This window comes from Solanum pennellii, chromosome 5 (genome assembly GCF_001406875.1).
Source record: "Solanum pennellii chromosome 5, SPENNV200".
Lineage (NCBI taxonomy): Eukaryota > Viridiplantae > Streptophyta > Magnoliopsida > Solanales > Solanaceae > Solanum > Solanum pennellii.
In genome coordinates, this window is record NC_028641.1 from 5,429,003 (window position 1) to 5,451,024 (window position 22,022).

The 22,022-nt window shown below is 35.7% G+C and overlaps 5 protein-coding genes and 1 long non-coding RNA gene across 8 annotated transcripts in view; 3 read left to right on the plus strand and 3 right to left on the minus strand.

Moving 5' to 3' along the window:
* The first annotated feature begins 968 nt into the window (after window positions 1-968).
* Window positions 969-4,931, plus strand: LOC107018676 (transcription factor bHLH49). 2 transcript variants are annotated; one of them, XM_027917361.1, is made up of 9 exons: window positions 969-1,096; window positions 1,580-2,452; window positions 2,733-2,939; window positions 3,023-3,088; window positions 3,361-3,429; window positions 3,739-3,810; window positions 3,902-4,114; window positions 4,205-4,292; window positions 4,371-4,848. In XM_027917361.1, the coding sequence occupies exons 2-9, from the start codon at window positions 1,652-1,654 to the stop codon at window positions 4,406-4,408; spliced, it is 1,554 nt and encodes a 517-aa protein (XP_027773162.1). In that variant the 5' UTR covers window positions 969-1,096; window positions 1,580-1,651; the 3' UTR covers window positions 4,409-4,848. The 2 variants fall into 2 exon arrangements, with proteins under 2 accessions (XP_027773162.1, XP_015074704.1); XM_015219218.2 differs by having other exon boundaries at window positions 1,045-2,452; window positions 4,371-4,931.
* A 1,107-nt stretch (window positions 4,932-6,038) lies between these two features.
* On the plus strand, window positions 6,039-11,340 carry LOC107018849 (putative pentatricopeptide repeat-containing protein At1g68930). Of its 2 annotated transcripts, none has more exons than XM_015219431.2 (2): window positions 6,039-8,796; window positions 11,204-11,340. In XM_015219431.2, the coding sequence occupies exon 1, from the start codon at window positions 6,308-6,310 to the stop codon at window positions 8,537-8,539; it is 2,232 nt and encodes a 743-aa protein (XP_015074917.1). In that variant the 5' UTR covers window positions 6,039-6,307; the 3' UTR covers window positions 8,540-8,796; window positions 11,204-11,340. The 2 variants fall into 2 exon arrangements, with proteins under 2 accessions (XP_015074917.1, XP_015074916.1); XM_015219430.2 differs by having other exon boundaries at window positions 11,168-11,304.
* Window positions 9,853-12,457, minus strand: LOC107018850. Its single transcript, XM_015219432.2, has 5 exons — window positions 12,270-12,457; window positions 11,200-11,816; window positions 10,673-10,781; window positions 10,276-10,596; window positions 9,853-10,183 (listed from the first exon to the last, which is right to left on the minus strand). The coding sequence occupies exons 1-5, from the start codon at window positions 12,420-12,422 to the stop codon at window positions 10,130-10,132; spliced, it is 1,254 nt and encodes a 417-aa protein (XP_015074918.1). The 5' UTR covers window positions 12,423-12,457; the 3' UTR covers window positions 9,853-10,129.
* LOC114077218 lies at window positions 11,659-12,709 on the plus strand. The gene is made up of 2 exons (XR_003578200.1): window positions 11,659-11,792; window positions 12,189-12,709. It is a non-coding gene; the product is annotated as an uncharacterized LOC114077218 (long non-coding RNA).
* A 1,661-nt stretch (window positions 12,710-14,370) lies between these two features.
* Window positions 14,371-18,752, minus strand: LOC107019230 (putative U-box domain-containing protein 42). Its single transcript, XM_015219786.2, has 5 exons — window positions 18,551-18,752; window positions 16,914-18,107; window positions 16,232-16,541; window positions 15,298-16,138; window positions 14,371-15,228 (listed from the first exon to the last, which is right to left on the minus strand). Exons 1-5 carry the CDS (start codon window positions 18,593-18,595, stop codon window positions 14,472-14,474), a joined length of 3,147 nt encoding a protein of 1,048 aa, XP_015075272.1. The 5' UTR covers window positions 18,596-18,752; the 3' UTR covers window positions 14,371-14,471.
* A 1,248-nt stretch (window positions 18,753-20,000) lies between these two features.
* Window positions 20,001-22,022, minus strand: part of LOC107020798 (DNA-directed RNA polymerase 1, mitochondrial) — a 14,968-nt gene continuing 12,946 nt past the window's right edge. Inside the window, exons 15-19 of the mRNA XM_015221298.2 lie at window positions 21,633-21,722; window positions 21,469-21,516; window positions 21,173-21,287; window positions 20,961-21,064; window positions 20,001-20,756 (exon numbers count right to left, since the gene is read on the minus strand). Coding sequence (XP_015076784.1) covers window positions 20,646-20,756; window positions 20,961-21,064; window positions 21,173-21,287; window positions 21,469-21,516; window positions 21,633-21,722 — 468 coding nt within the window. The 3' untranslated portion in view covers window positions 20,001-20,645. The remainder of the gene's footprint in view (window positions 20,757-20,960; window positions 21,065-21,172; window positions 21,288-21,468; window positions 21,517-21,632; window positions 21,723-22,022) is intronic.

Genomic DNA, 22,022 nt, shown 5'->3' on the forward strand with positions numbered 1-22,022 from the left:
CAATTTTTGGAGAAATTTCACTTTCAACTATAAAATTTTACTTATTTTAAAAATAAATTGCATGTTTAACACATTTTACAAATTTTAAATTTTCAGTTTGAAATATATGACGAAATGAAATCAGTAAAAAAATGTTTACTTCAATAATATTTTATTTTCATTATTATTTCTCCATTTTTACTCCATAAAATTATGTTTCCTTTGAATACATAAAAATTAAGATTATTTAACATCTCTTTTATTTTTATTTTATTTTTATCAAGCGTGACTATAAATGCAGGGGACCTTTTGTTACAAAGCTTTCTTTTTCGATTCCCTCAAATTAACTAATTTCTTCACTAACTTCTCTTTCGACCTTTGACTCTACTTTTTCTTTCAAATATTTCCGATTTTAATATCTATATCAAAGTTCGATACTATTTTTATAATTTATTTTTATATTTATATCGCTTACGAGGTGTTTTAACTTTTTTCATGAATTACCCGTAAATATAAAAAATAGATAAAATTTTTAATGTGTTTAAAATTACTCTTAACTAATGTTTATGTCTTTTTAATATTGGAAGTGTAAAGTAAATATTTAAATTTGTGTAAAATAAAACAAGTAAATGTATGCACTTTACTAACATTTTGCATGTATTATTCTACGTAGCATAAAGTTAAATAAGTAAATACATGTATGTATATAGCATTTCACATGTATTATATCATATAAGACGCGTGTAATTATATATAAGTTTTAAATATATACTTGTGCATGTCTTAAATGATATATTTATATATTATGTCGATATAAAGAATTAAAATCATGTAGAATTTAAGAAAAGAAATTAGATCACACAAGCTTATTATGCACAATATTATTTAAATTTCAATGAAAAATAATTTGAATGTGTAACCTCTAACTCACGAAAATAATTAACTTTACGAATTGCGTCAAAACTTTATCGAAACTCTTTCAGAAAAAAAGAAAAGCAGTAGCCAAAAAGTTAAAGAATTGATTTTTATCCCTTTCTCTTCAGTAAAAGAAAAAAAGAAAAGCTGTTCAAGAATGGTGTAATAGAGTAACAAAAATTAGTACACAATCTGAAATAAGGTATCCTTTTTTTTCCTCACCCCACTTTTAGTCTGTGTTCTTTTTTTCTCTATTTCAGAGCTGTCTGAGCAGTTTGAGAAATCTTGAGGGAGGGTTCTGTTCTTTACTGTGACTTAGGGTTTTTTACTTTAAATGAGCTATTTATGGTTACTGCAAGTTAATAACTTGTTCAATTTACTGCTTTTTTGAGCTCTTTGTTGAAATGGGGTTGTGTGTTCTGGGACATTAAGGAGGTGGGGTGGGAACTTTTTTTGTGAATTTGAAAGCATTGATTGTTGTTTCTTGTTCTGTATGGACTTTTTGTATTTGGGGCTTTTCTAGTTTAGAGTGAATCTTCTGGTAGACATAGTTTGTTCACCTGAAAATTCTTGTTTTTTTGGATAGTTTGAACACATGTTTGGTTGTATGATCTTTGTTGAGGATAGTTAAATGCATAAAGATGAAAACTTTAAGTTCCCAGCATGTTGAATTTCAATGTTTTAGGTTGTTTTCTTGATACTCAAGTGCTGTGGTAAAAGGGAAGTTTGGTTAAGTTTTTTCTGTACTTGGAAAAATATGGATGTAGAAATCAAGAATGACAGTGAACCAGAAAAGAGGAATGATCAAGAAGTGTCAATGAACTATCAGTCACCAAATGTTTCTTCAGAATGGCAATTAAATGGGAGTAATTTGACTAATTCATCAATGGGAATGGTGGATTCGTTTTGTCCTACTACTTGGGATCAGCCTACCACCAATTCATCAAATTTAGGCTTTTGTGATGCTAGTGTTCAAATGGATTTAGGACCTTTTAGAGCTGGTGTTGATAGTACACTTGGTCCTAATTGGACTCCATCAAATGCAGTGTTGAAAGGGGGTATGTTTCTACCTCCTGTTCCGATGATGCTTCCGCAAAGCTTAGCTCAGTTTCCGGCTGATTCGGGGTTTATTGAAAGAGCTGCAAGGTTTTCTTGCTTTAGTGGAGGGAACTTTGGTGATATGATGAACCCTTTTAGCATCCCCGAGTCGTCGATGAATCCTTATTATAGGGGATTGGCATCAATGCAGGGTCCTCAAGAGGTTTTGGCAAATAATGGGTTGAAATCACCTCAGAAGCTGCAGCATTTGAGTAATGTGGCTGAAAGTTCTAAGGATGTTTCTTTAACTCATAGGGACATACAAAGAAGTCCCCTCAAGAATGAGAAAAAGAGTGAAAATGTTGCTAAGTCTCAGGATGAAGCAAAAGAAGTTGCTGGAGTCTCTGGTAATGAGTCTGATGAAGCAGGATGTAGTGGCCGTCAAGAAGAAACTGAGGGTGCTGGTGAGGAGTCCTGTGGAAAGAATATTGGCTCAAAGAAAAGGAAAAGAGGTGGTCAGGTAGGACATCATTAGTATATTTCGTTTGATCGTTCACTCGATAACTATCTGTTGTTTTTGTTACTATCTGTTGTTTCTTGTATTTCCGTTATTTCTTTTTCTGAATTGCTTTGGACTGTTTTTTTTTGAGCTAAGCATCTATTGGGAAACAGCCTCCCTACCTCTGAGGTAGGGTAAGGTCTGTGTACACTTAACCCTCCTAGACTGCACGTGATATGTTGTTGTTATTATTGTTTGTTCACAAGATAGTCCCTTGTTGAATGTTCTTGTCATTTGGCAGGATACTGAACCTGATCAAATGAAGGGAGCACAGCAGCCACCATCCGAAATTCAGAAAGGGGAACAGAACTTGAATCCAATTGCCAGCAAGCCTGGTGGAAAGAATGGTAAACAGGGGTCTCAGTTTTCAGATCCAACCAAAGAAGAATATATACATGTTCGTGCTCGAAGAGGCCAGGCAACAAATAGCCATAGTCTTGCAGAAAGAGTAAGACTTCTATTAGAAGCTTCCAAGTTATTAAATCTCATATTTGATTTGTTTTGGTACTAACTTGAGTGTTTTGATTACAGATAAGGAGGGAGAAAATCAGTGAACGGATGAAGTATCTTCAGGATCTTGTGCCTGGTTGCAACAAGGTTGGTAGTTATTGGAACCACCTAGTATAGTGTAGCAGGCGCGATGTTGCTTGGACTCGTCATAAAATGCTGATGGGTGTGTGTCGGATCCTCCAAAAGTAGTGCATCTTTGGAGGATCCGACATAGATGCAGCAACATTTTTGGAGAGTCCAAGCAACATACTGAAGCCTATATTAGAAATTTGAGTAGTCATATGCTACATAGCATATATTAGAAATTTTACTTGGCACTTTCTGTTTTTAGTTACTTGAGAAAGAGGTGATGATTGCAGGTCACCGGCAAAGCTGTGATGCTGGATGAAATCATTAACTATGTACAGTCTTTGCAAAGGCAGGTTGAGGTATAGAATTAACAACTTATTTTCTTTCTCACGTTTTCTTCAATCGTACTCTTCACATTAATAATGGTCCCTTCTTTCCTTTGGAATGCTCAATTTTCAAAATATTTAGTGATGATTTGATTGCTTCACATATTGCTGGCTTGATTATCCTGGTGCCTGGTTAATGTGGTCTTGAGGACTTCTTTGTTCATGCATTCGAGTTACAAATATGTCAACTCTAGCTCTTGATTGGTCTTAAGATGTGTTTGCTATTTTGTTTTATGCACACTAGTATATACTTGAGGATGACTAGACTCCTTTTTGTTCCAGTTCCTCTCAATGAAGCTTGCAACAGTAAACCCGCGGCTGGATTTTGATATTGATGGTCTCCTGGCAAAAGATGTAAGTAGTTCACTTTTCTGAGAATGACGTGTAGACGAGCATTTTTGGAATTCCACCTGATGCTTGAATGAAAAAATTCCCTTTGTCACAGATCCTCCAGTCTCGAGCAGGTCCTTCATCCTCACTCGCTTTTCCGCCTGATATGACCATGGCATATTCTCCTTTACATCCACCGCAAGCTGGAATGCTTCAATCTGGTCTTCCTGGTTATGGATTTCCTAGTGAAGGATTTCGTAGAGCCATCAATCCTCATTTAGCCACTACTAGTTGTGGGCCTGGTGACTACAAGGATCCGTCATCTCAGGTAACGTTTGTGGTTCTTGAACTATTGTAGCATAAGCAAGTCTTGGTCGACGGTCTACTAATCATTTGAGCTAATTTGCATGATCTCCAGGCACCGAATGAATGGGATAATGAACTACATAATATTGTCCAAATGGGGTTAAATTCAAGTGTACCTTCATCTAGTCAAGATTTAAGTGGTATTTGATGCCCCTGCGTGATTTTACTATGATAAATTCGCATCTTCTCTAGTAATCCTGATAATTCTCTGTTTGTAGGTTCTCTACCAGCAGGACAAATGAAAGCAGAACCATGACTCATCATAGATACCAAATATGCTTAACTTTACCTGTTATTGGGCGAGATTAAGGTGCACTGATTATGTTATCTGGGAAGTGCGTTGCACCGAGAGCTCTTCTTATTTCACATTTGCACGAGACGCCCCATCCAGGAGTTCCCAGTAAGTCTGTACAGCAAATCCATAACGCGTATTTGTTAACACAGTGAATTCACCTCCTTTTCATAAGTGACACAATCGGCTAGTAGCACGAGAGTGATGATTCATTCCACGAGATTGATGTTCTTCAGATCAACAACAGCAAATGAAGGTTCAAGAACTAATGTTTTGTTGATACATTCTTGAATCTTACGTTGCGGAAATGCTTATATTCTTCCTGTTCATTCCATGTTGAAGAACTTGCAAACTGTATGGCCTGGGAAAAGTAAATGAAGTTTGCATGCTCCTTTTCTTCCAAAGCATTATTTACATTAGAAACTCTGTTCAGTTACTGCAAAATAATACACAGAATCTGATGTTGTTGGCTATACTTGCCATGCATGATAACTCTGAGACTTTAAAATATTTAGCTCGATATGTTATCTCATGTATTCAGATTAGCAAACGAGAAAAAATAAAAGATGAAAAGAAAAACACAAAACTATCCGAGTTTACAGAATTCACTGTGTGTCCTTGAGAAATTTAATTCCCTCAAGTATCTGAAGTTGCATATTAATTCCTATCAAGATAAATCGGTTTAACCATTAACGAAGTAGCGGTACCTCAAACTTCGATAATTTCAATAAACTCAAAATGACAGCAGCGAATTACACGCACAGACACGATCTATCTGTTTTGTTTTGTAAGAAATATATGTAAGAGAAGAGAAGACTTCGATGCAGAAAAATGAGAGAAATCTCTCTATTTGTAGCCAACAAAGGGTAAATGTCGCAACTCTTTGGAAATAAGGTAAATTTTAGAAATGTCACAACCTTTTGGAAAATGCGCAACCTTTCAAACGGTTTCAACCCTTTAGAAAAGATACAACTTTTCATAAAGGTCACAACCTTTCGATAAAGTCACAACCCTTCAAGACAGTCGCAACCCTTCATTTTACGTTCACACCTTTAGAACCCAACCCGATATACGAAGCATTCCGTGAGCTAACTTAGTTCGAGGAATAGTTGTACTCCAAGTGTGTGATATAAAAAATCTATGATAATACAAGCATGAATAATTATTTCTAATATTATTTAAGTTGGCGAATGATTCTTAAAAACCTGTGCTGGTGGAGTTAGCAGGCTATCGGATTGGTCTAGATATGTGTGAATTGATCCAAATATCATAATTATCAAAAAATAAATGAAGAATCTTTTTGTGTAGTCTATCGAAAATAATTTATTTAAGTTTGTCTATAAGTGTACATTATTTTCTTCAAACTCTACTTATAAGGATAACAATGTGTATATTAAGGGACTCGGACATCACAATTATGAAAAAAATCAACTCGGAATCAAAGATAATTCATTTAGTTAAGACACATGTTCAAAATTTATGATTTTAAATAAATCATTGCTATAAATTATTTCATGCGGATAAAATTAACATTTAAAAGCTAAAATGTTACTAAATATAAAAATTTGTCAATCTATGAGTTGACAGGGCGAACGGTTACGACTCGTAAACGGATTCGTGAAAAACTTGGTTTCAAATCGACCTAAAGGATGTCAATTATTCGAAAACAAAATCAATAATTCACGTCAACTTCAGAGTATTTCAATACTTTCTCTCTTTATTTACTTTAACAATAGTATTCAAACATTATAAGATTCTTTTATATTTATTAAACTCCAGTCAAATAACGTCACATAAATTGGGAGCGAAGGAAAAACTATAAATAAAACTGAACCACCCGCCAATTCCCCTCTGTTGAACAGTATGTCTCATATTTCCAACCATTACTGTTCTATGCTCAAACTTTGGTGTCAGTCCCAAAACCAGAACCAAATCAAGAAGCTTCATTGCTTCATTCTCAAAACCATAGCAAACCCAGAAACGTTTTTGCTTAACAATCTCATAAATGCTTACAGTAAACTCAATAACACTGGGTATGCACGCCAAGTGTTTGAAGAAATACCTCAACCAAACCAGTTTTCATGGAACACCGTTCTTTCTGTTTATTCGAAGTGTGGAAACCTCTCGAGAATGCTAGACGTGTTCAATCGGATGCCAAAGCGAGATGGGGTGTCTTGGAATTTGATTATTTCAGGGTATGCATCTCGAGGTTTAGCTATTGATGCTTTGGAGGCGTATAAGTTGATGTTAGAAGATGGGGGAATGAGTTTGAATAGGATAACGTTTTCGACGATGCTTATATTGTCTTCGGACAATGGTTGGATTCGAATGAGTAGGCAAATTCATGGGCAGATAGTGAAATGGGGATTTGAGTCGTATGTTTTCGTGGGTAGTCCGTTGGTTGATATGTATGCAAAAGCAGGGCTTATTTATGAGGCTGAAAAAGTTTTCAATGAGTTGCCAGAAAGAAACGTGGTGATGTATAATACAATGATTATGGGGTTTTTGAGGTCTGGGATGGTTAGAGAGTCGAAAAGTTTGTTTCAAGATATGCCTGAGAAGGATTCCATTTCTTGGACAACGATGATAACGGGGTTAACACAAAATGGTCTTGACAGGGAAGCACTTGTCTTGTTTAGGAGAATGAGGTTAGAGGGGCTGCCGATTGACCAATTCACATTTGGGAGCATTTTGACTGCTTGTGGAGGCCTCCAAGCTATCGAAGAAGGAAAACAGCTTCATGCTTATATAGTTAGAACCTATCACAGCGAGAACGTGTTTGTAGGTAGTGCCCTTGTTGACATGTATTCAAAGTGTAGAAACATCAAGTATGCCGGGTCCACGTTTAGTAGAATGCCCAACAAAAATATTGTCTCATGGACTGCAATGGTCGTTGGATATGGACAGAATGGCTTTAGCGAAGAAGCTGTTAAGGCTTTCTGCGACATGCAAAGGAATGGAGTTGAGCCAGACGATTTTACTTTAGGAAGTGTGATAAGCTCATGTGCAAATCTGGCGAGCTTGGAAGAAGGAGCCCAGTTTCATGGTCGAGCATTAGTGTCAGGCTTGATATCTTTCATTACTGTTTCTAATGCACTTGTGACCCTATATGGTAAGTGTGGCAGCATAGAAGATTCTCACAGTCTTTTCGATGAGATGTCTGTTAAAGACGAGGTCTCTTGGACAGCGTTAGTGTCAGGATATGCTCAGTTTGGAAAAGCCACTGAAACAATTGATTTGTATGAGAAAATGCTGGAACATGGTCTTCAACCAGATGGAGTAACTTTTGTTGGGGTTCTTTCTGCTTGCAGTAGGGCAGGACTTGTGGACAAAGGCAAAATTTATTTTGAATCAATGGTGAAAGAACATGGAATTACGCCTATTCTTGATCATTACACTTGCATGATTGATCTATTTAGTCGATCCGGGCGTTTAGTAGAAGCCAAAGATTTTATACAGAAAATGCCTTGCACCCCAGATTCAATTGGTTGGGCTACACTGTTGAGCTCATGTAGAACCCATGGTAACATGGAAATTGGCAAATGGGCAGCAGAGTCCCTTTTGGAACTTGATCCAGAAAATCCTGCCAGCTATGTCTTGCTCACAAGTATGTATGCTGCGAAAGAAAATTGGGCTGAAGTGGCTCAATTAAGAAGGGCCATGAGAGATAAAGGTGTGAGGAAAGAGCCAGGATGTAGTTGGATCAAATATAAAAACAGAGTGCACATTTTCTCTGCTGATGACAAGTCAAGTCCATTTTCAGATCAAATATATGTAGAACTGGAGAAGCTAAATGCTAAAATGATAGATGAGGGTTATGTACCAGACGTAACTCATGTCATGCATAGAGTTGAAGAGTCTGATAAAATAAAATTGCTTAACCACCACAGCGAGAGACTTGCTATTGCCTTTGGCTTGATCTTTATCCCCCCTGGACTCCCCATAAGAGTGGTAAAAAACCTAAGGGTGTGTGGTGACTGCCATAGTGCAACTAAAATCATTTCTAAGATCACCCAAAGAGAAATTCTTGTAAGAGATGCGGTTAGATTTCATTTATTTAAGGATGGAAAATGTTCTTGTGGAGATTTCTGGTGATAGTTTTCCCACAATTTCAAATCAGTTACGAGGAGTGTTACATGTATCATATGAGGAAGGAATAATCACGCTGGTTCTCTTGAAAGGATACATTTGCCTCCCATGAGAGGTCCTGTCTATGTATGTTGGTGGTATATCTAATGGTTCAACTCAGAAGGCTGGGGAGCCGTTTTCATAAGCACTTCACTTCGGAGCTCAGCATGCAAGCCTAAAACGAGGAGTATCTGACTTAGGAGGCTACTGATCCTCTTAACAATGTAAGTTAAACTTAAAATAGCTGACTATACTGAAGAAATACAGCTCCTTGTATGTTTTCAATATTTTGTTGTAGCTTTCAATTCATAGACACATCAGTATTCAAAAGTTCCAAATTGCATGTTAAACTTTGTTGTATATGGGTGGAAATATAGACAAAAAGAGAAGTTGTCTCGGATTTGCTTGTAGACTATATATATAAGATGTTCCTTATAAGTTTAAGCTACTAAAAGTAACGTTAGTCTAGACTACATGAGATAAGGTTAGCTATAAAATAAGGAATATTGCCTCTGTAAGTACTAAGATTCTTAATTATGAAGAATATTATATACGTTTAACCTAAACATGGAACGAATCTAGAGCATTCTAATACATGACTGGTTTAACCCTTTTGACTTCCAACATACCTTTTCAAGCTCAACTCTCAAGATGATCAATTAACTTGAGTTTGCACATCAAAACAGGAAACTGAAGTCGAGTATGCCAGAAAAAAGTTATTGTGAAGGTCTTCTGCAGATATCATCTAAATAGTGTAGTGGGAATAGTTCAGAGTCACCAAAATAGAAATTAGCGGTGATTAACTACAACAGCTTAACAAGGTGCATCTTACACCACACAAAGAAAGTTATGGTGTTGCAAATTTCCAGGACATCATTAGAATAGCTTAAATTAGCGGTTTCTGAGTAACTAAAAATTAGTCCTACATCATCCCCGTCCTCTTTTCCATTGCACTATCTAAGCAAGGATCAAATTAGTTCTATGCTAGGAAGTTACTTACCAAAGAAACAAATGTCAAAGAGGACTAATTTGATCCTTGCTTAGATAGTGCAATGGAAAAAGAGGACGGGGATGATGTAGTTAGCTTCTTGCTGTAATTTTCTTTTGAATAGGAGTAGCAAATGATTTTTTGTATCTCGTACAAAGAAGCTGTTTTCTGCTGTTAGGAAAAGCTACCGAATTTTGAGAATTTTCCTTCTTTTGCATTTTGTATATATTTTATGAGATGAAGTTATAAACATTGCCCAATGTGTTCGTATGTTAGCAAGGAATATCTGGTGTACTAGCTAAGTACAGTCTACAGATTGACATTTCTGCATTATGTGATTGAACGGACACAGATACATAGCCTGACTCAATTGACTCAACACAAATACATTCCAGTAACGTAAAGGAAAATATTCCTACAATGAAGCAACTGTGGACTGTGATAATGAAACATAAATCTTGAAGTTAAGAAGAGACATAGCTTCTCTTTAGCTGTTCGATAGGAGGGCTTGATCCATCTCATTATCAAAAAAATAGGAAGGCTTCGATCCATAGAAGCAATGACCATAGCTAATCCTCTTGTTGTATCGATGTGATAGACTCTAACTGAATTTCTTGTGGATTCTAGAATATATGCAAAAAAGCTCATTAGACTAAAACATAGGTGTACAATTGAATTGTAGAATGAGCTTACGAGAGAAGCCAGAAAACATTACCTGTAAGCGGCGACAGATTTCAATAACTTCAGCAAGGGGTGCCCAGTCTCCAAAGTTCCTTTCAATAAATTGATAAGCAATTCCACTCTTTCCTTTGCCCACAATGAAGAGTCCTCCTTTTGTCTCACCTTCACCCCTGAAATTTTGATCCACCCCCATAGCTTTTGCTCGCCTATAATTTGAAATAGCTCGAGGATTCAATAGAAAACCTGATATGAACTTGTCTTTTAGCAGATTCCCACCTCCCAGAGCTTTATAAAATTCCATGTTTTTGTCAAAGAGGACTACACCACCCCAGTATCGAGGCCAGAAATCCTTTACCTGGATAACAAAACCCAGCATAATAAACCAGGTCCTTCCGTAGAAATGTCAACAAAAAAAGGTGGAAAAAAGTTACCTCTGATTCTATTTGCTCATGAAGAACAGCAAATAACTGAACCCCCAAAGCATCAAATATTGGTTTCCTTGCATAAAGTTGGTGGGCTTCAGCTCTGCACATGATGCACCTGTTTCCATAGTCTTTTTGGTATGAGACTGAGTAATTCATGCTCATAGATAAAAAAATTTAATTTCATGTTCTTTCTTATAAAATATAAATACCCCTTTCTTCTTTTTTGATATGACCATGGTTTCCAGTTCATAAATACCCCTTGTTTGTTAAAGGAAAAAACATTCCTAGGTTGCATCCTTCATCAGTGAATCATAATTTAGTGGGATAACAAAGATTATTGGATTTTCTACTCTGTTTGAAGTTTTATGCAGAAATTGACTTGAGTTTACTTAATCCCATAAAATTCTTGCAAGTGGTGTCTTTTTCCTGTTTACTGTAGTATTGTAATATCCTATATCCTATACATAGCACAACAATTGAGCTACATTTAACAAATTATAGGTGTGAATTGGAGAAATGATTTGATGCTTTACCCAGGGCGACGGATGCATACAAACACTGCTGGTTTATCCCGCCAGAGCTTTGAAGCCTTCATCGTAGCAGTCTTTCTTTTCACTAGACGCTCCATTCCAATCTTGTACTCTGGTGTTAGTTTCTGAACTGAGATATTCTCTATGGAAGAATAAGGAGCAACAGTCTCAACTACTGGGGTGGGCTGCACACAGCCACATGCTCTAGGCTCATCGGGCATTGAAGCTACAATTCCTTTAAAAACATGTCCACCTTTAATTTCCAGCTCAGCCATTGATTGTTCTAGGGATATATCTGTCTTGGTTCTTCTAAGGGATCTTGTCATACTTAGCTTCCTGGAGGTGACTGGAGAAATGTCCTTCCTGTAAAGACTCTCATTTGTTGAGGTGGTTCTTCTCCTCATGTGGAGGTTATAGGTTTCTGACAAAGAATCTCTCCCAGAAGCTGCAGTTCTGTCTGTAAAACGGGCAACATGGCCCCTTTTCATTCCAAACTTTGAAGTAAGATCTACTGTACTTAAGTTTAGAAGCTCAGTAAGGGAATTCCCTGACTCCTCAAACTTATCCGCGTATTGCATCAGAGCTCGATCATGCAGGTACGACCTGATTTCCAGTGCATCCTTGAGTAGGAAAGATGCAATCATCAGAAGAATAGCTTATTTGTTTCCATAATTTTTCAGATGTGCAGAAAACAAGCTTAACAACTTCCTAATCAAAGTTTGTTTCGGCAATAATCTTTCAAACGGGAATAGAGGCATTTACTAGGTTGATTTCTCAGATGGTCACTCAACTAATAGTTATTATCTCAGAAAGTCACTTTCTTTATAGGCAACCATTTCTAAAGAAGGGTGACTTTCTAAGATAATAACTATTAGGTGAGTGATCATTTCAGAAATCAACTCGGCATTTACTACTTCTTGCATATCACTTGTTTCTTTTGTTGCAACTTAATTCTTATGATTATGTTCTTAGAAATGGTTTTTTTTTCTCAGGAAAACACAAGAATCACTCAGCTGTCAACACAGATGATATTCTCGAGATATATACAAGAAGACTGAATTTAGTATAAGAACCTTTTGCCGTTGAGTCATGTTCAACTCATTCATATCATCTACATTCATAATCTTCAATGTTGGTACATCATCCCACCCTTCCTCAAGCAGCATTGAGACTAGTCCCTGCAGACATCCATTTCCAACAAAGTCCTCGATCGCGAAAGAAGCCATCTTCTTCTCAAACAGAGAATAAACTAGAGAAACAAAAAATCCTGTGATGCAATCAATGAATGTACACTTTTAACATACATATATCCACACAAATTTGAAATGCATTCACTTAGACAATGTCTATGGTTCTAATTAACTCCTGTAGAATTGTAAAGTACAGTCTTAATAGTGATTGATGAACTACTTCACTCGTAAGTTCTCTAAAAGAAAATTTTTGAATTTTGTGGTGTTAAATCGAAAGATAATGTTTGAATGTTATTGAAATCTCTTTTTTAGTAGTTTAATCAGAGAGGGGGCCTGATTAGATATTTAAAGCTTTGTGGGCAATTGTCCCATAACAGCCGGCCAAACATTTTTGCCAAAGATGCAACAGGTGTACCTTTGATTTTATTTATTGAAACTAATAATATTTGGGTCGGAAAAAGGTGATTAGATAAAATATGTCACATCGAGGACTTGGCGATCAAGCTTATGGTGGAACGTTAGTATGTAGTTTCCGTTTTCCTTATACTCTCCTATTATATCTTGTTCTTTTGATTATATTATCATCTGTTATTTTCTTTAACTTCGATTACTATATTATGTTGTTGCTAGTGTTTTCAACATGATTTTTTATTATCGTATTTCCTTTTTGAACTGCTTTCGTAAGTGTTACTTGAGCCGAGGAATCTTTACAAAGTTGGAGTAATATGTCTACCCAACACAACTTGTGGGATTATTATGATTTTTGAGTATGTTGTTAATAATATTTGGTTTGGTTGGTATTTAAAAAGAACAAAAGCATATAATTATTATTTTCATAAATATTTTTTTTAAAAAATATATATTTGTATTATTCGATGTTGCACTAAAGAATTATTACCATATGATCAATATCGTTCTCTGTCAAATAACAGTGTATACTAATTACTACTCCTAATTACTATTATACCAAATTACCAATTATATCTTTTCATAATAGTCAAGATTTAATATTTTCATTAACGGTTTATTAATATTTTAAGGATATTTTTGTAATTATCTAGACGGAATAAAAAAGACTACAATATACATACTCAGTGCAGTATTTTGTAAATATTTTTTCGTAACTATTTATGGGGTGACAATCTTTGCCTAATTTTTGGTACGTATATAATATCATATAATATAATTTTGTTGTAATTTAATGGGCTTCATAAAAGAAAAACCCCACTAGATGCAATTATACAAACATGAAATGACAGTTCACCTTTTTCATATTAATATCAGTAGCAAATTCTCAACCAAAAATGAATAAAACAAAAATATTAAAAATATTTTTATAAAATGTCACTATATCATATGGTAATTCAACTAACAGTTACTATATCACAAAATTACTTTTTCTTTTTTCTTGTTTTCAATTTTTTCGACTAGCAAAGTAATTGATGAGATTATAAATTGAGTGATCATCTGATAAATCAACTTGATTTTTTCGTTAGCGATATAGGAAAAGATAATCGAAGTAGAAAGGGCTGTGAGTAGGGAAAATAAAGTAATTGCCTTGGGCATACAAAAAAGCACGACCTTATGCTTAGAGATTTTTCTTACGCTACTTCAGGGGATCGTCTTTATATTTATAGAAACTTAAAGAGATCATCATGACTATTCAGAATAGTCATGATTTGTTCACGAACAATGATCGTGATCGTTGTGTCTGTTTAATTCAAGACCTCTGTACTTATTACAAGGTAAAACTAGGTGTGTTTATACTTATAGATTTTTCTTACGCTACTTCAGGGGATCGTCCTTATATTTATGGAAACTTAAAGAGATCATCATGACTATTCAGAATAGTCATGTTTGTTCACGAACAATGATCGTGATCGTTGTGTTTGTTTAATTCAAAACCTCTGTACTTATTACAAGGTAAAACTAGTTGTGTTTATACTTATAGATTTTTCTTAAGCTACTTCAGGCGATCGTCATAGAAACTTAAAGAGATCATCATGACTATTAGAATAGTCATGTTCGTTCACGAACAATGATCGTGATCGTTGTGTCTGTTTAATTCATGACCTCTATACATTATTACAAGGTAAAACTAGCTGTGTTTGCAAAATGTGGCATTTTGTTCAAATGCATCAAGATTTTCTCAGCCATTTCCCTTGTACAAACATCACCATGTTGAAATGCACTAACTACAGTAGCAGGGAACAACCTGTCATGTGATATATCAGAAACAGATTTGTCCCCACCTTTTGATAGAAACTTCTCAATTAGCCAAAATGATTTGTGCCACAAGACATTTCCTCTGTGTTCCTTCACCACATTTAGTACATGTTGAATGGTTTGCATCTCAATCAGTAACTTAACACTCTTGTCTATATCGACTTTATCGTCTAGTAAAGTCGATATAGCTGATAATGCTGCTTCAACTACCTCTACATTGTCATGGTGTAAACAGGACAGTAGCCTTTCAACTGCCTTAGCGTCGATTAAGCAGAAGCTGTCTTCAGCAGAACAAACGCCTCGGTGGACTGAGCATATTGGTTCTTTTTCGGACTTTGAACGCAGAGACATACATCTTCTTAGTAGATTAGATTTAATGTACTTGTTGCTCTTGATTGGTGGTGGTTTTGATAAGTTAACTGATTGATTTGATAAGTTACCTAGACCAATCGCGGATAACTTTTGGACTTCATCGCTTGATGTTTTCACGAGTAACTCTGTGAATATGTATGTGAAGTTGAACGTTCTTACTACGTGCAGGATTTGATGATCGTAGAGTGTTGTTGTCAATCTGACAAGAGCTCCTACTAGACCATCAAAATATGCACTTGTGTACCTGTTGAAAATTTTGTGTATTAAGTTTAAAGACGACCTTCTATACGACTAATAAGAGTGTTGAGAATACCTGCTTGTTCTTGTCCCACTGACATGGATTTTGTTGATTTGTTCTATGATTGTAGGAATTGTGTTCTTATTGACCAATGCTAGGTTGAGTGTCATGTTTTGGTGGGGAAGCTTTGCAAGAAGAGTCGCGGAGACTGCTTGCTTTTCTGTGATTCGAGGACTTTCAGATGGATTGTGAATTAGGCTTTCGGGTTGTCCTTTGGTTTTGCATAATCTGTCTGAAATTGTGTGTCCCATGAAAGGAGATAGAGTGATAAGAAGCTTAAGTGCTGCAATGCTGAGTTCTTCGTCAGGGTTATTGATGAGCTCGATTAGATTGTAGCTAGCATCTGTTTCTTTGATCACAGAGGTAATGGTAGACGATGCTTTGGGATACTTCATAAGGCATATCAAGATTCTAACAAGGTGAAAATTCATTTCTTCAGGGGTGGAGTTCCTGATCCTCTGGATGAAGTTGAATATTATGTAATCAGAAGCCAATGTGTGGCCACGCTCGTTGACTTGAAGATTCTCTAGATCTAATCCTGACTCGAGCACATTTGCAAGTATACCAGCTGCTTCTTTCTTCGAGTTCATTGGCTCATCGTGAATCATTGTTCGAGTGATAATCTCTTCAATCATGATTTGGACAAGGCCAGCTTGCACAAGTGTGTTAGCATTTGGATGGTGAGAAGAAATTTGTTGTAGAGCTACAAAGGCTGCATTCCTGCTCAAAGTATTTCCACTCTCTACCATTTTGATCAAAGTCGGAGAAACTCGTTCAGCAACATAGATTACGTTGTCAGGTCCAAGCACGATTTCCCCGAGGTAACGTGCCATCTCCATTTTCATCTCTTCACTCCCTACTCAAGTTTTTTGGTAGTATAACAGTCGGTACATGATTTTCCAAAGAAAGAGTAAGGCAAACAAATTGAAACGAGGGAGTACATGATTACCTTCGAGAAGATGATTTAAAAGTGGCTCTAGATATCCATTTTCAGCCATGTGTTTGATGTTGCTAGGATATTTCTCCAAACTTTTCAAGACTTCATCAGCTTTATCTGCAATGAATGCATCATCGTTATGTCTGTATTTGGCTGTAATCAGCATGAGGACGGCTCCAGGAACTGCCCCAATATTATAACACAGAAACTGGGATTTCGATAGCTCAAGCAAAAGTCGAAGTGATGCATGCCTAATAGGTCCGTGATTACTTGACAGCATCCTTGTGACTGTAGCAATATCGATAGTTTGAGCAATTACTTCCTGCATTTGTGCCTCAGCTCAACTCAGTAACATGTCTAGAGGATACTATAATTATGTCGAATGTTGAGTGGAGACAAATAAAATGTGAAATGTCATACTTCCTCCGTTTCAATCTGTTTGTTAGTCTGTTTCAAAAGAATGTCTCTTTCCTTTTTTGACAACTTTTTAGTTCTATCTTTCCAAGAGACACGTTAAAGACCATAAGATTAAAAGACATTTTGATACATACTACATATCTTTAGTTTAAGACCATAAGATTCTTAAACTCCGTGCCAAGTCAAAACAGACAAACAAATTGAAACGCAGGGAGTAGTAGTTGCGTGCTTTTTTTGAACTTGAAACATTTCAAGGATAGAAGAAAAAGACTATTACCTCATCATCATCTTCAGCTAAATATCGCAGTAATTCCAACGTTGCACATCTTACAGTTCTGTTTCTGTTATCCAGTAAATTCCCAAGCAGTGGTATTACACCAATGCTACGAACTTGTACCTTATTGTACGGTTTTCTGAGGCAAATGCTGTTCAAATCTTCGATTGCTTTGAGCATTATATCCTGTGTCGTAGCTGAAGACAATGCTGCCCTTGCAGCCTTGATCCTTGCTGTTTCATTTCTCTCTTTCCATTCGTCTATCGTTGCTTTCAATGCCACATTAGTGCTCAGATTTCTACTCTTTAGCTTCTGGCCTGACTTTGGACATATTATTTCTTCGCGGTTATTATCAGACTTGCTAATCCATTCTGATATCGCGTCCCTCTCATATGTTACTCCACTTTCTATTGTGACAGGATCCTCCATAATCTTCTTTGTTAAAGGGCAAAAGAATGTTTCGTATAGAGGTTCCATGTATTCAGACTCAGACATCCGTGGCAAATTTGTTAAAGAAACAGGACTCTGGTTCCCATGATTCTGAAAATGAAAGCCTCCGCTGATACTGCTTCTCGAATTATCACTTACATAAAGATTTGTTGAATCAGTTAGTCGAAGATTCTCCATGGAAACTTCAATATCGATAGAGTAAAGATCCGTTTCTGTTTCTGTTTCTGCTGTTTCATTAGTCATTAATTCCCTTGAATGCAACATGTTAACTTCCAGCTCTGTCTGCTCCGAAACTGGATTGTTTCTTGCTACTACTGCAGCTGCACCTTTCATATCTTTCAATAGAGACTTAACCGCGATTTCTGCACATTCTTGTTCCCCATAAAAACAAGATGGTATGAGACTCAATCCTTCCGCGATATGTCTGTTCACAACTTGAAGTTGTTCTATGACAATACTTGGTTCAATCAACTGATTTTTTTGCCTATATTTTTGACATTTCTTGATCAGTTCATTAGCTAAATTCACATTTTCAAACATAGATTGTAATTTCTCTATGACATTTGTTGTTGCATTTTTTCCTATGTGCAACTCCATTATAACTGCAGAAACGCGGTATAAGTAGCTTCCAATCTCAATGAAATTCTCTTTTTCAACATCTATTGAAACTACTGATTTTATGAACTCTGATATATTTGACAACAAGGACTCAGCAAGTATGCTAACTCTGTCCTTTTCTCTATTAACCTGTGCAGTGACAAAGTCAGAAATTTCACTAGGACTGTTCAAAAGTTCTTTTTAACCTACATACGCAATATCATTTTCTATATATATAGTATACTTTTACAACGAAGGATGTTCAACTGACAATATGTAGCTACAACGCTAGACCTAACAACGAAGAAATGGGGCATTGTTTCAGCTATCATTAAGCTAAAATCTGATCTAAAAGAGTCTAATTAGATTCAACCCGTTTAGTGCATATCAGATTCTCCAAAAGTAGTGCATTTAATGAGACTCCGAGCAATATATAATGCAAGAACAAACATGTTGTTATTAGTAGAAGTATAATGGATTCAACTATTATCATGTACATATTTATAACCTCTAATTACTATGTAACTATGTAACTAAAAGGGCTTGTTTGGATGTGGGAAATTAGCAAAAAAGAAGAGAACTAATTTACTTACCAGTATGATATCAGAATCTATACTGCCAGACATGTCCATATCCATAGTGGCTAAACTATAACGAAAGAGTGCATAGTTCACTGATTAAACGTTGGGCTAAGCGATCTGTCGATGCTGTGGGATGTAAAAATACATTGATAAGAAAGTGTGTTATATGGTAATTCTCCAAAATCATGAAGAAGACATTTTAAGGGATGATCTGAATTAGTCATTTCTACACAAAAAAAATAAAATTTCTTTTTCATGTTAACAACTATTATCTACTACAATTTCTTATGTCAATTTGTGTTTTTTTTTTTTTTTGGCTTAGGTAGGTAGTTTATAATTAAAGAAGCAATTAATAATCAGTTTAAGACTCAGTCATATGTACTAAGACAAGATGTTTAGTAAATACTTCCTTTTGTTTTATTTTAATTTACTTAGATATTTGACTTTAGTATTTGAGCAAGTAGGATCATCAAGTTTTTTATTTAAAAAATAACAATTAATATAGTCCAAAAAAAAGGGGAGATCAAGAAAAGAAATGTAAAAGAGAAGAAGAAAGAACTTTTCAATTGGACTTCAATTTCTATGGAGTTGTCATGTAGATATTGAGTAGGTAGAGAGTTACATCATTTTTGATCAATTCAACATAAGATATTAAGCCTCTTGTTATCATATCATGGTTGCCACTTTTATTTTATTTTTTATTGAGAATGAAATTTTGTGTTTTATTATCATAAATTTGATGCACGAATTTAAATCGTGAAATCAGTCATTGATAATATATCACACCACTTAGAGATGTGGTCTTTCTCAAAATCCTACGTGAATGTGGAATACTTAGTATACCTGACTGGTCTTTTTTATATCATAAAATTTCTTCCTTTTTTAAGATTTCTTTTAACTGACTTTTATGTCTACAAGCTAAGGGGGAATATTAAATGTGAAGTTATAGTTGATTTAGAAGTTTTGATGAAGTTGTTCATCCAACCAGAGTTTACTTCTTGCAACCTAAATCACTCAGTTTATCATGGGTTTATATGTGTTATACAAATTGACACATAAATTAATATGTATTTTTAACTGATAGCTAGGGAGCACAGGGAGTTCATCTAAACCCCTTTCCATTGAATATTACACTCTTTCATTTGATTTCTTTGTGTGTACTTTTTTTAAGAAAATATTTTTGGGAGTTTTAAGGCGCAAGATTCATGAGCTAATAATACACATGAAAAATCAAGAAAATCTTGTAATTCATTATCCTACAACTTCACAAGATTCCGAAAAAGATTAGTTATCCTGGCAATGTTGTTTTTATCCCACAATGAGGGTTGCAACTAATAGATAACTCATTCCGAAATAACTTATTCATCAACCAAACAAGGTCGATAGTGTAAAAATACTATTTCACCATCGGTACAGGGGAAAGAAGGAATAGTAGGTCCTAGCTTGGCATGTCATGTACTCATTGCATGAACAATATAACTTCTTTCTATTAAAAATCTGTGAACTGTATTCTTATTACAACAAAAGCTTAGGGATATAAAGATATAAGAGGTGTAAAAAATGAGGTGACATTTCACCATAAAAGATATATACAACCTGCTATGTAAATGGTACAAAAGCAAGTAATTATAAGACTTTATTGAGGAAAAACTATTGTCTTACTGTTCTACTCAGCACTATGTAGAGTCATATAAGGTCAGTCTTCATTAGTTTGTCTTTCCAGGGCTGGAAGGCGTTTCCGCTTTTGCTTACGCCTGCCTCCACATGCTTGTACACGAATAATATTTCATCGAAACCATTAGCCCGAGTGCTTGCACTCAGTATAACTTTCTCTAGAGTAGCTTATGGGCGTAGTAACCTGACTCATCCTGGAAATCCTAAGCTTGTCCAACATGTTTGGTCAAAGACACTTTCTGCAGTAGCATACAACAAGGTCATCCAAGTGGAGCAGCCAATGTGTCAGTATACACTCGTTTGTCTTGACTTCCAGCGCAGCAGCTGGCCTAGCGCCATCGATCCAAGAGTTTGAAGATCCCATTGAGTTTTGTCATTATAGGGAGAAAGCAAACACCAGACCACATAAAATCGAAAAAATAAGACTGCTCGACTAGTTGAAAAAATAGGGAGATTCCAGAACTTCTCTTAGATCGAAATCACCCCGCTCCGGTAACGGGGGGAACTGCAAGTCAGGGAATGACTGCTGAAAACTCTCCAGTAACTGTTACCAATTAATAGTGTGTTAATAATTTGTGACACAGTATACTTTAGCCTTTAGCAGTCTTATCTTGAAGAAAACATAAGCAAAATCCAATGCAAATTTGATGAAGGATAAGAACGGCTAAAAGCAGGATACAGTAGATTGAAATTTGTTTAAAGCGAGAACCACTAATGTCTTGAAGGGAAACTTTCAAAGAACACTTACATTTTCCAGTATGGGTGCGTCGTAGAGTTCAACAAATTTTTCTCTCAAAATCTTGTTCATTTGGTCAACGTCAGATGCATGTGTCCAGTATGAATCATGCACTCCTGCCACCAGTATTGGAATGAAAACATTAGCATGTATCATGTGACGCTTATTCACACGGGCACTTGACACTTCATGTGACCAAAAAGAAAATAGGCAGCAATACAAACCTGCAAAACTTAAGCCAGCTTCTTTGCAGGCAATGGCAGTCATCATCATGTGGGAACCATCAAGAGAGTGAACAAAATTTGGAGGAAATGCTGTTCTCTGTCGCTTAACCATTACCTATAATTTATGATAAGAGCATGAATAACAGAAAACACCACGCAATTCAGTCATTGATCCAACATCTCCAATTAGTTTCACATTTCCGAACAGTGTAATTGCATGTTATTCCATTCATCTTTTTGTTTTGTTGTATAACCATTATAAGTGAAGGGAAGAGACAAGTTATATGCAAGCCAACCTTATCTGTTTCACGCTGTAATGTCAAAATCTGAAGAGAAGTTTTAATCTGCATAGAGTTTAAAGTCTCAAATAGTTAGTGATCTTCGAATATGAAATATGTCAAAGACATAAGATAGTTTGAAATTTTTTGCAATTTAAGCTTTGTATGCATTAGAACATTACAAGATGCCTTCCTAATTTGCGGTAAGGTTGCACAACAGGAAGTCCAAGTGGAGTAGTCCATCGTACAGGCTGGTTTTCCATGGCTATAATCTGGATAATAAAGTGTTAACCATTAGTAAAAAGAAAATGAGACCATAAAAACTTCAAAATCCATCGAAATGAAAAAAAAAATCAGGAGCAGCATAATCAGGTGATACTGGTGTTTGACATTATTTATTTTTTTCATTCCTCTACCTTCAAAACATTTCCCATCTGATAGGGTTTTCCTCCCTAAAGTTACAATTGAAACAAAGCACTTCCAAATTCATCGAATAACACCACATTGAGTCCAATTAGGGGGCAACAATATACAATTTTTCATCCCAGAGTTTTAGTATTATTCGCCCCCCC